Source organism: Haliotis rubra, unplaced genomic scaffold (genome assembly GCF_003918875.1).
Source record: "Haliotis rubra isolate DU_JTF1 unplaced genomic scaffold, ASM391887v1 Scf231, whole genome shotgun sequence".
In the NCBI taxonomy this organism is placed as follows: Eukaryota; Metazoa; Mollusca; class Gastropoda; order Lepetellida; family Haliotidae; genus Haliotis; species Haliotis rubra.
The window spans coordinates 1254490-1270211 of NW_025766348.1; the positions used below are offsets into that span (position 1 = coordinate 1254490).

At 37.5% G+C, this 15722-nt stretch overlaps 1 protein-coding gene across 1 annotated transcript in view; it reads right to left on the bottom strand.

Annotated features, from left to right (window-relative positions):
* Positions 1 to 15722, bottom strand: part of LOC124278117 (structural maintenance of chromosomes protein 5-like) — a 387080-nt gene that overhangs the window by 193552 nt on the left and 177806 nt on the right. Inside the window, exons 10-12 of the mRNA XM_046713865.1 lie at positions 2051 to 2168; positions 1498 to 1652; positions 147 to 355 (exon numbers count right to left, since the gene is read on the bottom strand). Coding sequence (XP_046569821.1) covers positions 147 to 355; positions 1498 to 1652; positions 2051 to 2168 — 482 coding nt within the window. The remainder of the gene's footprint in view (positions 1 to 146; positions 356 to 1497; positions 1653 to 2050; positions 2169 to 15722) is intronic.

The window sequence follows — 15722 nt, forward strand, 5'->3', positions numbered from 1 at the left end:
ACATGTTCCTGTATTATCAGTTATCTTTGTGCAAACTTTGATATCCCTGCTATCTCACTACCAAACTTGTTTCCTCAGTAACAAATGTATTGATTGTCAGGTTGTGAGATGCACCCAAGTCTGTGGGGCCATGTTGCCGGACTCACCTGTATTCTGCTAGTGGCTGGGGAGGTCGGAACGATTCCACTGTTTCTACTGGCATCTTGACCACATTTACTTTCAGCCTCTGTTCATCTCTCATAGTTGACATGAAAAGATCCAAATCATTAGGATCTTCACACACAAAGGCTCTCAGGTCATTGAAACTGATGTGATTTTCAACATATCTTGCATCTCCTGCGTTCTTCATGTTAAGCTGAAAGATCAAGGACACTGGTCAGTGTAAATTGATAATCATAACAGTGAACATCTTTGAATTACAGAAACAGAAATTTATATTGGACGCTTTCATTCAGTGCATACATTCAGTCAAACATAGTAAAAACAATAAAAATCTTTGCAAGATTTAAAAAAAAATTCAAAACAAGCAGTCTAACAAACTCCAGTTGATTGCAGGAGTTGGTATGGTTGCATATTGCTGTGCAGTTGCTGCAAGATGAGCGATGACCATGAGAAGAAAAACTCAGTCTCCACTTTGAGTAGACCTTCCTCTTCTTTGATGAGTCGTCCATGCCCAATTTCCTCTTGTTGACAAATTCTTCAGGGATGAAAGGTTTATAACAACACTCTATAACTCAAATTTATAATGACGGAAGAAAAATGACTTCAATTGGTCATCACATGGTCAACCTGGGCGAGAAGCATGCTCTACATGAGCTTCCTGTTACTGCCTCAACAGATGGATCAGGTGTTACAAGAAGCTGGAAACCTTGTTTCCTGTCCCCGTTTACAAGAACAAGGGAAAGTGCACAACATGAGATAAGTTGACAAGCAGACAAAGTCATCAATATCCCCCACAATGGCAAAATAGTCTTCATGAATATGTCAGCTAGTTACGACTTTGTGAAATGTTTTGGCGTGTATATAGCAAAGTAGAAAGAGAGTATTGCAAGGAGAAAGAAAAGGAGCACTACCACCAATTTCAGTTGAAGTCAAAGTTGTTGCCATGGAAACACAAAAAATATTTTATCCAAAAATCCAAAACAACCAAAAGCCACCAGTTCACATCCAGACATATCTAAGTGCCATGTTTGGTGAAAAAATATTGAACAATTTTAAAGTTCTGCTCCGGGAAAAGACACACACGGAGTGTTGCAGGGATAAAAATCTGGATTAACCAAAAAAGGGTTTTTACACAATAAGACACATGAAATTTTAATCAACCTACAACATGCTGCAGATGAATTAACATCACACCATAAGCTCATTTGAACATAAGGTTCAAGTGTGTTTACAATTTTTTAAGACTATGATCACCTTGCATATCAAGTAGTCCTGTACATAAGACAAAACAACTAAAAGAGCGGCAAGACAAGTTATTGAGATTAGTATACTCACACATAATATCATAGGTTCGTATATCTTTTTACAAAACCGATTCTTGTTCTCCCTTAGCCACATCACAGCATCATATGTATGTCTGTGTCTCTGACGAAGTGTCTCCAACCGCCGTCTACTGATGTCTTGGATCTGATTTAGCTCCTGTTGACTGCCTACAATCACAAACAAGAGTCATCAGAAGATGACAAATCCCCCCGGCCCCTACAAATATGAAAGAGCAAATCATCTAACAGTTACTTAAAGCTGAACTTGATTTTTTCGGACAAAGTCCAAAACATTTCCATGGAAACCAAGAAAAATAAAACTGACAAAAATCTGTAAACAGCAAAAGTCACCACTTTAGGTTCAGTTTGATATGTCTGCCAAGTTTTGTTGAAAAACAGTTTTCGAGTTATGCTCCGGAATCAAAATGATTACGGACGGACGGACAAAGACTATATTCCCCCGCATTACATGCTGTTTTTTTTTTTAAAGTTGTCATTGTCAAAGAATGTGGTTATTTGTTAAAAGAAATAAACTTGACAATCTTTCGTTTCCACGTTAAGTTGACCTTGTATTTCCCTGCGTAAGTTGTCCACCTCCATGCGTATAGTATTGCCGGAATGCTGCACCTGTGTCATCTCTCGGTTTACACCCCGTATCTCCTGCGCAAGCTTTTCAGCTTCTTGCTGAAGGATAAATGAAACAATATGATAATAGCTAGACACAAGTTCTCTCAAATTCTCAAGGGTGTATCCCTTGCTCACAATAATAGAGTGACACATGTTTATCTGAACAGCATTGTCACTTCCAGTTCACTGCTCTGAGAACTTAGGATGATATAAGTCACATATGAGGCTAACAAGAAACAAAAGAATTTTGTCCTATGACTCACTGTTTTTTATGTTAAGTTTGATCATGGTTCATTCAAACAAGCAAATCAAGATGTCTTCTTTGAGAGGCATGTTAGAAGTTGTATAGATGAAGGAAAACCATGTTCTATGGATAGTGAACCTCTTTATTGCAATAAGTGTGACATTTCCGTGTTAGTACCTACACCGAAACGTCACACTTATTGCAATAAAGAAGTTCACTATCCATAGAACTTGGTTTTTCCTAAATCAAGATGTGACAACCATTCTATTATGGCATGTTTGCTCCTAACAATTTGATCAAATATTCTAATAATGCAGGCAAAACATGTAACAGTGTCACCCCAATAAAGTTCAACTGGATATGAAGTCAACAGGTAAGACAAAAAGAAAGATGGACACTGAGCAAAAGTAGTCTGCTCTGATAAGCAAATGTGTTTTACACAAATGCTCTGGACTAATGCTAAATCTACAAAACAAGCTGCAAAATGTCTCACAAACATTGAATCGAAATTTGTTAATGTATTTTGTTTATCATGTATTTTTTACTGAATCATCCGTAGATCTGGAGATCAAGAGAATGTGTATACATGTGAGTGCTTTTTCCAGCTAAATGAGGCGACTAACGGGATCGGGTGGTCAGTTTCGCTGACTTGGTTGACACATGTCATCGGTTCCAAATTGCGCAGATCGATGCTCATGCTGTTGATCACTGGATTGTCTGGTCCAGACTCGATTATTTACAGACCGCCGCCATATAGCTGGGATATTGCTGAGTGCAGCGTAAAACTAAACTCACTCACTCACTCACTCCAGCTAAATGACAAAATACACACAGTAAATCTTAATCCTTGCACATATCTGTAGTAGAACAGAAAACATGATTTGAATGATAAATCATCATGACGCAGAGAGTAACTCGCAAATTTCACATTGTTAACACTTGTTGGTTCCCCAGAATGCTGTTTTTTTAGTGCATAGTATTCACATAATCCCTTTTACCAAAAAACGACAAGAGTTGGGCACATTATGCATTGTCACACTGCACTCCAGAAAATATGTTATTTTAAACAGGTGTAGGCAAATCTTGGTTCAGAGAAGTTTGATGTTTGAAATACACAATGCCATTTTAGAAAGTGGTCAAATGTAACATATGTTATATTTGGAATAACACTTTCTTAGAAAAGTACAGATTCTAGTACTTTTTTGGGCTGAGTCCCATCCGGGATTCGAACCCCAACCCTCAAAGTCAGGCACCTAATCGCCAGCACACAAAGTCAGACGCCAAGACTGTTCAGCTACCGCGGCTTCCACAAAAATGGAAGTCGGACAATTGGTAGTCTAGACTACGGACTTTGTGTACCCCTCTGATAAGTGTTAATTGGCACGGCTTACTAAGAAAGTGTAATCCCAAATATAACATACGTTACATTTGACCACTTTCTAAAATGGCATTGTGCATTTTGGCAGTGGGAGCCGTGCCAATTAACACTTGAAATGTTGACTGACAGACTTCCGTAAGCGGGCAGCAAAAGCTTTAGGAGTATCAACAAATGTTCTGGAACACAAACATTGTGAGGGTGATGCGCAACAGCTAGGGGTCGTGTCAAAATCACACAATTTAAAACATTTGGACAACTTTAAAAAACAACTTGTAAGGCAGTCTATCAACAAGCTCTATTCTGAAAACAAATACATGTCGCTGAAAATTTTTAAAAAGCATTTGAAGCAAGAACACAACCTCAGAGTATCAAAGTACACACTCTGGCGACTCTTACACTCTTTCAGGTATCGTTCTAAGAAAATTTCGGGGGAGAATAGGTCAGTATTCTGTGAACGCCCTGATATCGTTTGCTTGAGAAATAATTTTCTCAGGGTTATAAAGAAGAAGCGTGAGGAAGGGTTCGAGCCAGTGTACTTGGACGAGACCTGGGTCAATGCCTCGCACACTGCCAGCAGTCAGTGGGTACCCGATGGGGGTGATAAGGGGTCACGTAGAAAGCTACCTCTAGGGAAAGGAGAGAGACTAATTATTCTCCATGCTGGTTGCTCCAGCAAAGGCTTTCTCCCAGGCTGCGACTTTGTATTCAGGGCAAAGTCCACAGATAACAGAGACTACCATTCCGAGATGAATGGTGCAGTTTTCCTCGATCGGGTTAAAAACAAGTTGGTACCAGCTCTACCAGAGAAGTCTTTTATCGTAATGGACAATGCCCCATACCACAGCGTGCAGGACCCCGACATCGAACAGTCGAAAAGGTGATATGATATCATGGCTCGACAAATTTCAGATCGCACAGCCTTCAAAGGCAACGAAGCCTCAGCTATATGAGATCATAAAAGCCCACAAAGTTGACAGTTACATAAAAAGTAAGGGTCACTAATCACTTTTAGATTTAGACGATTTTGGGGGTAAAATAATGCTATTTTGAACATATTAAGCAAGAAATCGCTACATATACGTAAATTATGGAACTTGTTGGACGTATCGTGCTAGGTTATGACCTGTGACAAAAATGCTTCATGCATATATTTTCGCATTAAACATCATGTCCGAGCGTGAAGATTGAAGCGGTGAGAGCCGAGATGTCACTTGTCAGTGACTTGACTTACATTACATGATCGCACAAAAATGTGGAAATAGTAATTTTAAATGTACATTTACATCTTTTCTGAATGCTGTTGTTGATTTTATTCATTAGTTTATTCAATTTATTTAATGATTTCCTTGAAACATCGTTACTTAGCTCTTTGACAATTTTATTGTGGACCCGCTGCCAAAGCATGTGTCCGAGAATTATTTTTTTTCAATAACATTGCAAAAAATAGTTTATAATTCTAATCCTGTCGATAATATATTGTCATTTGAAATTTAATAAGTGTTTTCAGACATTGTGAAAAGTGATAGATTTGATAAAAGAATCATATGTTAGTTAGGTTCCTTAAATTATATATATTTTTGATGCGACTACTGCCTGGCCGGTTTACCGGCCTACAGTGTCTGGGGACTCGTGACGTCATGGCCGTTTTTCGGGCCTACGGTGTTGAATGGGTTAATTCCAAAGGAAAATTTAGGCCACAACAACAAAAGCTATCTTTCAAATTTGCTTGAGGAGCTAGAAATTACAAGGAATATTGCAGCTGAAAACACAAATTTCACCTACAAACTACGCCAAAGTTCTGACAACAAATTACACAAACCACTGGTCCATGCCAACCGTATGAAGCCATATTGCGATCCAGCTGATCATCCACAGTATCCACCAGAACCATACCTCAACAACAACAATATGGATTCAGGGGTCATAGATGACAATGAGGAACCAATCAACGATCCACAACTTGACAGCAACAATGCACAGTCAACAAGTTCAACCAATGATCAATCACCTAAAGGTAAGGAAGTCAATTCAAAAACTAAGGCGGGAAATCCAAGGACTCCAACCCAGAAGAAGAAAGGCGTTCAGGAAAGCTCAGCAGGACCCAGTACAACAATTACAAACCAGAAACAGAGCACCCCAGGTCCAAGTAATCCCACTAAGGAGAAAGGAAATACAAGCAAGGGATAAAGAGGAGTTAACAGCAAACATCATTAGACAAAATCAAGGCCACAATCAGAATCAAGTCAGGTTCAACAACCAACCCAACAACAAACGTCAAACAATGACGCCAAGGTTTTCAATCCTGATGACATTCACTCAATTCTTGCTTCCAAGAGAGCGAAATCTACTACAGAGTGAAATGGAAGGATTCAGAAAGAGGAAACATTAAGTTATGGCCATTGAAATAATTCAAGGAGAATGCTATGTCACGGCCTGTGTTGACAACGTCAATTATTGTACTTGTAACGGCCACAACAGTTATACTTATGAAACAGTTCATTTTGAATCTGTCCCTACCGACCTCATACAGGACTACCTCAATGAGAGCTTTGAAGATGTCAAATTAATGCTTAAAACTGCCACCCCTGAAGATTATCAAGATGATGACTTACCAATTTTTCGATCCAGCCGGATTGTTGAATCGTACCACCCATGCAGCGACCCAATGCACTACGGAAACTACACTACGTACGCAGACTTTCTCTACAACAACAGATGACAGAATCTCTCAACCATACCATGGAATGTGCGTAACATGCACTTCTGGTCGCGAGATATCAATATTCCTGCGAAAAATGTCCCAGCTAAGACAGATCCTAACGAGTTAAGACAGGAGTTATGACATCCTACAGTTAGGATAAGACCCATTCTCGAAACGATCTGACTCCTGTCCTAACTTGAGCTACCGATCCAAGCTAGGATAGCAAGCTCTTCAGTAGGTGAGATAGAAAAACATTCATTAAGTTGGGGATTCCGCTAAATATTACCCATGATTCATTCCATAAAAAAAAAAAACACTATAAGGAAATTCAGCTTTTGATGGACTTAGTCGATTTAGAAGAAATTATTCGATATTTTCATCACATTATAGGAGTTTTGAAGTTTTTGAAAATTCATTTCTTGGCAAGGTGATAACAATTGTATATGTGAAAATCATGACTTTATGCGTCACAGAGCTCCAGATAAGATTAAGCTCATGTGGGTACTGTACCCACTGTATTTTTTTGGAGTTGGTATTATGAATGTTGAGTGGGTATTTCATTTTCAGTTACCCACTGCTTTCAAATATGTGCGTATTTCAGTCATTTTACTCACCTAAGTATTACGTCATTGAGTAAGTTTACTAAGCAGGTATGTTCTACCTTATGTCATACCTAATCAAAACCAACTTAAATATAATGGAAATGATTTCATAAAAAATCACTCATCCTATACTGACAGTACAACACTTGTCCTATACTAACAGTACAATTTGATAGGAATCGATGTCTTTTTCATTACGCAAGCGATTTTTATAAATATATTCCGTACGCATTTGTTTTAAACTTTTTGCGTATCTAACATCTTAAATGCGTAATTAGTACGCAACAATTATTTGTCAATGCGTAATTGGAAATTATTTTCTATGCTTATTTTACCCAGATACGCAGCTTATCTGGGCCTCTGCCCGGCCCGTCATCTCACAAACTGAAAAATTCACCTAGGAAATAAACTGGAGTTACTTCCCCTATCAAGTTGGCTTTGACATTGAAATTTCACGGCAATGTGACTGAAAAGAGCAATGTTGTGACTAAAAAGGCCGAGAATAGGTAAGAATTGAACAAATCTCTTGTTGATCTAAAGACTGACTGAGTGAGTTTAGTTTTACGCCGCTTTTAGCAATATTCCAGCAACATCACGGCGGGGGACACCAGAAATGGGCTTAACACTGATATAAAGAATGTGTGCACTGCAACAAGTGTGTCTATTCATTAACAATAAATTGATAATATAAACTCAAAAAACTTTTCGTAACACATCAAAACTGTGTTCTGTTGTAAATTCAAATGTAATTTAGGCGAGTTATTTTGTTTGACAACATCAAAATTTGTGAACAAACAAGAACCACACTATGTTGACTTCCACTAAGATAGACTTAGGACAAGTCAGAACCTATCCTAGTATTAGGGAGGTCAGGCACGGCGGCCATCTTGTTTTGAAAGTCAAACTAATCAAAATTCATCACATTTCAGCTTCATTAACAGAAATAAAAATAACATATATGCTTGTGAAAAATGTGTTAATAAAAAATTATGTCTATTGTTGTTTTGTTTTACTTGTTATTTCCTAAAATGAATAGAATGTTTCATCACATAAGCAACTTGTTAAGTTTACAGGGGCATGCTCCCATTTGCCAAAATGGCACCACCTAATCTTCGTACCCTCAGGGTTTACGATAAATGTAGGAGGTGTGCCTGGATTCACATGACTACAATATTTACATCACATGACAGATGGAAGAGTGTATTTCATGAATTTGACTTCGTTCTGAAGCTAGAGGCGGGAAATTCGAACAACTAAATCATTCAAAGGTAAGTTTATCAAAATGTTCTGAGAAATTTTAAAAATGGCAGGAAAAAGAATCGCCACCATCCATTTTCAGGTTATTTAGTTTCTAAAAACCATAACTGAAAATATGTAAAATGCTAGGCACACGTGCTATTTTGCAAACAAAGTTCCATCGTTTCTCCTCTCTCGCAGCAGACATGCGAGCTGACTCACAATCAGACGAGTTCACTATGGAAGGGGAGAGCGGCAAAGATGAAAGTATCCCCACGGACAATGCGACAGGTAAACCCCGACATAACTATATAAGACTTACATAAAGTAAAATGTACGTTATTTCTTTGGTGATAATTAATGTTAGTTTTTAGAGAAAAGGTAAATCATAAAAAAATACCGATTTTATAATTACTATCCCTCCCCATGTAAAAAGTGTACTCTTCCAATTTTTACCGCTGTCACTAACAGTGAAAGGTGTCGACAACCAACATGTTCAAGACTTCGTATGTTCAATGACAAACCTCAAAATCCCTTCCAAACACTATTATTACTGACAGGTTGTCTTAGGAATGCCTCCTGTTTACACTGGATCGTAATTAACCCCAATTTCCATCGCAGCAGTGCTGACATGTCAGTCTCTGAACGAATGGGCTTGGTCCGTAGTGGGGGTGACAACTTAATTGAGAACGGCATTTTGTGTGCTTTCATGTCTGCTCCCATTAAACACACCCACCTTGAAATGAGATTATGTCAACAAGGCACAGCTAACTTCTAATAAATTGCCGACCGAATGTCTATCATACACACATGAAAACTACCGAAAACTATTTGTCAATTACACTTCCGGTTTGATTCGTGTACCCACGTACCTTTATCACAATGAAATAATTATTGGTGAAATGTTTTTGCTTTGACATGACATGAGCATGGTATTAAATTTAATAGTATAAATTATGTAATTATAACGAAATATTATTAATAACAGATTTGAACTTTCCTACATTGGGGGTTGGGGTGTTGTGTGCATGTATTTATTTATTTGAAAAATTGTTACATGGGTTGGTGTTCTTTGGAAGCCAAACCTTGTGCAGCCCTTAGAACTATCCCACCAGCTTTAACCATAAAAACCCTTGAAATAAATGAGCCTTCCAATTATAAAACAACAATATTTATCAAATATTTTTCAGTTTTAGGGGAACTGTTATCCATATATTTACTATCAAGATATCATCACATATATATATTTACTATCAAGATATCATCACATATATATATTTACTATCACGATATCATCACATATATCTGTAGATTATGAACATTGCACATTTAAACTGTGGATTCAGAGTTGAATAGTCCTTTCTTGAGATAATATAAACATTCTTATAATCACATGTTTAGGTCAGGCCAAAGTTCTTTCCCTGAATAAATTGGTAAATCATTATGAATGCTTGTATATATTCTTGTATTCAACTTGAAGTTGAAATAGATGAATATCAAATGATTCCAAATATTTGTTTTAGATGATTGGGCACTAGATGAAATCAGACAGCCTGTCTTCCGCTCCCTGGGATTCTGGATGCTGGTGTGCCAGGTGATTGAAGACAGCGAACTCTTCACTTTTAATATAAATTTGAAATGTGCATTGGAAAATCTCTTGCAGCATTGCAAGTGTATTTGGAGCTTCCTCAGGAAAGTCCGGAACAAATGTTGTTATTTCTCCAAACATGAATGGAACCTTGATTCTTTGATGTTTCCAATTATTTCTTTACCTGTTGATGAATTCCCTCAGATTTTGAGAGAATTTGGTATATCTGAACAATGGCTTGAAAACCCTATGCCAACTGAGGTTATTAAAACCTACATCAACAAAGCTATGTTTGTGCTCTTCGCACATACAAAATTCGCAAAAATGTTTGTTACCATAAGTGTTCCTTGTGGATTAAACATATCTACAAATTGGACAGAAAACCTAATCCTTACACATTGAGATCCCAATGGGATTCTATTCACAGAAAGAAGCAAAAATTAAGTTGTCACAGAGAGCAACAAGAGACGTTTCAGAAGTCTAAATATATTCCAGTTGTAACTCGTCCAGTGTTATCTGTGTCTAAATCCACACTTTGTTCAAAAACAAATTCTACTGCACAGAAGTCAGAGTCAGTGAGAGCTAAAAATGAGAAGCTTTTAGTTGAAAATGAAAATCTAGAGCGTCATATTCAGTCTTTCACGTACAGTAAGAACAGTTTATCTTTACAACTTTATGAGTGTGAAAAGAAATTAAAATCTCTAGAATCACAGCATCAGAATACAATTGATAAAATCAAATTATTTTCAGTGAGAAATGTTAATAAACGAATAAAGAGGAAACAAAAGAAATTAATGAGATTATTATCTGAAAATAATCATCAAAAGCTGAAGCTAGCAGCTATGATGGGAAAATGCAAAAAAATCCAGAAGCGTTATGAACGACTTCGTACACTAAAGATTTACTACCAAAACAAATCTACATCTCAGAAGTCACAGCTTGAAAATTCACACCGTAAAAGTGAAATATTAGAAAGTGAAGTGAAGGAATTACATTTGCAAAATGCTGAATTAAATAAGTTGCTTGTTGATCTAAAGCCAGAAATTGAAACATTTAAAAATGGCAGCTATACAGATGAGGTGCGAATTGTGTGTTATGAACTGTTAACTCATGGTGTTGCTTCAAAACACATCCCAGAAATTATACAGATTGTTTTGAAAAATCTTGCAAATATATCTGTAGATCTAAAAGATTTGCCTAAGTCTACATTGCTGAAGTGCATGTCAACTGAGGCAGGTGTCATAGCTAAGACTGTAGCTGCAGTGAATATGAAAAATGCTAATCTTCGCACTTTACAGACTGATGGCACCACAAAAAGGCACAACAAATATGTAAACTATGTTTCTACTAGTAGCACAGGACAAACATTTGGTTTAGCATTACAGGATCATCACAGTGGAGATGCTAAATCTCAGGTAGAAGGACTGGAACTGATGTTAGAGGAACTAGCCTCATTCATAGATGATAATGAAGAGAAGGATTCTTTTGAAGGAAAAGAAAATATTATTCATGAGTTTTTAATAAAGTTTAAAAACACAATGACAGACAGACATGTTGTCACTAAAAAAATTTGTTCAAATCATTGAACAGTGGCGTTCAAGAATATTACCAACTCATGTTTCAAACTGAACATCTCTGTCTACAGAAAAACAGAGGGAACTTATCCAAATTAATGATTTTTATTGTGGATTTCATTTTATATTGGGTCTACAGGATAACTTTGAGACTAACATTAAAAAATGGGAACAGGTAGAATCCAATGGAAATAAAATTGGGAGAGAAAAAACATTAAACTGGCACAGAAAAGGTAGTGCTACCCTTGAATTTATAAGATCATCATGTACAGCATTTGGCAAAGATGCATGTGAAAAAAAGTGGGAAACCAAAAGAATTCTCTGAATTTATTGAAAAGCCAATTTTATTAGATTCATTCAGACACAATAGATTTAATGTACCATTTGTCAATGTTTCTTATGCATATTACTACTTGCAAGATATGCTTAATTTTATTCGCACCTTAGGCCCTGATAAAAACAAACTAATGAAAGCAATTGAAGTAGATGCTGCAGATAAACTAATCATTGCAGGTGTCCGTGCTATGGGAATTCTGGAAAGACACATTACAACTCCCTTGATGAAGTTGATGGTGAAAAAATATATTACTGCAATAGAGGTTTCACATTATTATACAATTCTCCAAAGTTTGTTGAAGAAATGGTCAAGTGATCCTTCAGAACTACTTGATGGAAGTGCATGTTTATTCAATGATCTTGAACCTGTAAAAGATGATGTTTATGACTGTTTATACAAGAATGTTGACATAGATATTGAATCCCTTACTTATCAAGCTCTCTCTGTTGGCTGCACTAGTTTTCTTGTCGTAACTGAGCGTATGCTCAAAGACCATTTACCTGGAGGAAAATATCATTGCCCTTCTCCAGTGATCATCCAGGAGACATCTTCTGTTCCAAAACATGACATTGCTACAGAAAGATTATTTTCAGGACTTGACCGATTGGTTCACAAAATGCCAACAGCAAACACAATTGGTATTGAGGGAATTTTACTTTGGTCGTTAAACAAAAGTACACATTATCTTGATTCTTTATCACCTCCAGAGACGGAAAGATTAATTGGAAAAGCCAGGTCAGCCGCACCAGATTTACTTGTAAAATATAGAGAACAAAAAAGACTTATTAAACAAAAAAGAAAAGAAAAAGTAAAAGAGAAGGCAGAGAAACAAACTATGAGGGAAAATAGAGAAATTCAAAATAGACTTTCTATCATCCAGAAAGTAAACAACTTGTATGGTGGACCAGTCAATTCCATTTTTTCTTTGGATGCACTTTTAAATGGATTAACAGAATCAAGACAGTTAACAGTTCTGAAAGATTTACTGAAATATGAAAAACTTGTAAATTATCAAACATGTTTCAGCAAGGTTTATCAGCTTCAGAGAGATAAGAAGAAGCTGTCTAGTAAAGACCTTCGAACAAACTTAGAAATCATTCTCAGAGCAAGAACTGGATTATCAGTTAATGTGTTGAACGACAATACTTGTACTACTAGTCAACCTGTTTTACTGGGAGAAAAACGAAAACAAATTTTTCAAATCGTCAAATTTAACTTACATTGACACCTCTGCTAAGAAAACTAAACTACAGACCTATAACTGTTATTCATTTAAAGAAGGTGATTATGTTTGTGTTGCGTACAATGAAGGCTGGTTTGTTGGTTTAGTCCTCAACATTATTTCTGAAGGTAAACGCAATTTGGAAAAAGCAAGTGTAAAATTTATGACATGGAAAGGAACAAGTCTTGTTTGGCCACAGCCAGAAAATGTTGAAATTGTTGAAAATAAATATGTATTTAGGGCTCCTTGCCTCTAGGCAGGAGACCTATTGTAATCGTTCGGATTATTATTATTATTTATTATTCCGCCGATTTTTGTACCAAACATAACTCCTAAACCAATGCTCCGAATCACTTACAAAAAATCACACAGATGCGCACAGAGGTGTAGATATTCCCCTTAAAAATCTCTAGGCTCTTGGCCCAATAGCAAAGGGGCGATAATTCAAAATTAATTCCAAAATGTCAACGTTTGACAGCAAATATCTCAAGAACTAATTGTTCTGACACTTCCAAATTTCTTGTACAGATGTATAATCGAATACCCAACAATTTTGCCTGGACGGGTCAAGTCGCTAAAACGTACCGTTTGGCAGTTATTTTTGTTTTCAGCTTTTCTGAGTAGTTTGCTCCCAAAATGTGCAAATTCTGCACACAAAAGTGCCAGTATGGTAGATGATGTCCTGGCGATTTCCCAGAACACTAATTGTTTTGAACGTAGACCCAAGAACAACTGAGATACAGCCTTTTAAAGAGGGAACTATTTCTCCTCCGGAACTACTTGAAAGGTACATGACCCCCGTGACCCGGCTGTATTTGGAAGATCCGGCTTCGCCTGTCAAAACATGTGTTCTGGCTCCGTTTTGGACGATGATATCTAGCCCTCAGATACAATAGATAGAAAGTAAAGCCAAGGACACCTCATCGCGTTGCCCGCAACTAGATTAATACTTTGGTTTCTTTTCCGACTCTGTTGTCCTCCATGCGTGATACTGCAGGAATGACTAACGGCATCGGGTGGTCAGGCTTCGCTGACTGGGTTTGACACGTCATTGTATCCCTACCGCGTAGACTGATGTTCATGCTGTTGACCCCTTGGATGTGCCTTCGATGGCCGCCATACTGGGTGCTACTTCCGGGCCAAAGTTCTCTTCAAAAACTTTCAGACTTCTTCACGGGTTTTTCAAAAGCAAACTTACCGTGAAAAAGTCTTCAACAAGCTGGTTTAGATGTTGTCTGTTGCTGCTGTACATTTTCTGTTCTTAGTCATATGTCAAAAGTCACTGCAAGCGCTACGGCTTTCAAACTTTGAAGAGCGCCATCAAAGTTACTGATCAAAACATCTGTTCAACATTATCCATGTGAATACACGTATGGGAGCTAAAAGGAAAAAAAACTATTTGAGACGAGCCCCAAATGAAAGAAAAAGAGTGCCAAACAAACTCACCCACAACTCCAGGCACGTCACGCCAAACATTACACAAAAAGGCTTCCAACAACGTACCAGTCATCATAAATAATACTTACACTCAAAACCCCAAAGTTTGGACAGATTTAACAAAACAGGGACTTTTTTTATATCACCGACGGCCCAGGGATACATTGCCGAATGTGTCATAAGTTTCTCACACATTTACGGCACGGCAGATTACCCGTGCAAAGCATGCGACAGTCTGTAGGAAAGCGCGAGGACGATTATAGCCGCTCCTTCAAACGCGCTGTTTGTTATTGATTCCACACAGACGCAGACAAGTTGTACACGTTTATTCACCGTGTCAGCATGGATCGCACTTGAAAAGTAATAGGTAAGTATGCAGTCATAACATCTACATCTATATCTACATATCAACATGTGTATGGGATGCCTTGGCGACACTTTGCCGGCTTAATTTCCCCCTCATGATATGTCCTATAAAGAGACTACCACTGCAAAGCGTGGTTCACGTGCAGATATGGGAGACGATGTCAATTTCAATTGACAATGACGAGAGCTGGTGGCCAAGCTGGTGTTATATTGAACTTTCCATTTTTTCACAAATATGTGTGTTATGCTCTAAAAATATATACATAACTGAATGTATAACTCTCCAAACCATTGGTGGAAATAAAGAACATTCATTCATTCATTCATTCATAAAGGAATTGAGTATTTAGAGAGAAAACTATATGCTATGATATGTGACCACCCTCATTGTGGCACAAGAGTTGTATTTACAAACAGTTAAATGTGAATCACGACTTGTCACCTACATGTAACGGCATTTAATGCAGACCAAGAGTATAACAATGTAATGTTTGGCACAGAGGTAATACCAATGTTAATAATAATAAGCAGATCTGTTATGTGCCAAAAAAACCATAGCGCTACACAAAATTAAAATACAGTGCAGTAGAGGTGGTAAAAGTTGTAGCTGTGGTCTAAGGGGGGTAGCTCTGGTTTAGCTGAAGTAAGCGCTAGTAAAATCGTTCAACAATGACCAGGAGCCGGCTTTGCAATGCCCGAAGAGTAATACGCTTTTGCTAACAATTCGGTGCTGTTTGCATGGATTTTAAAACTTCATAGGTGACCTGTATAGAGTTTAGGTGTATTTCCAGTATATATACCTGCTCTCGACTCACAAATTCAGTTGCAACAGCCCGAGTGTAACAGTGTAATGGATACTGATGCAAAACTACTGAAGTACCTTAACTGCTGTGTAATCACAAGTTCACTTGCGTGAGCGTGAGTGT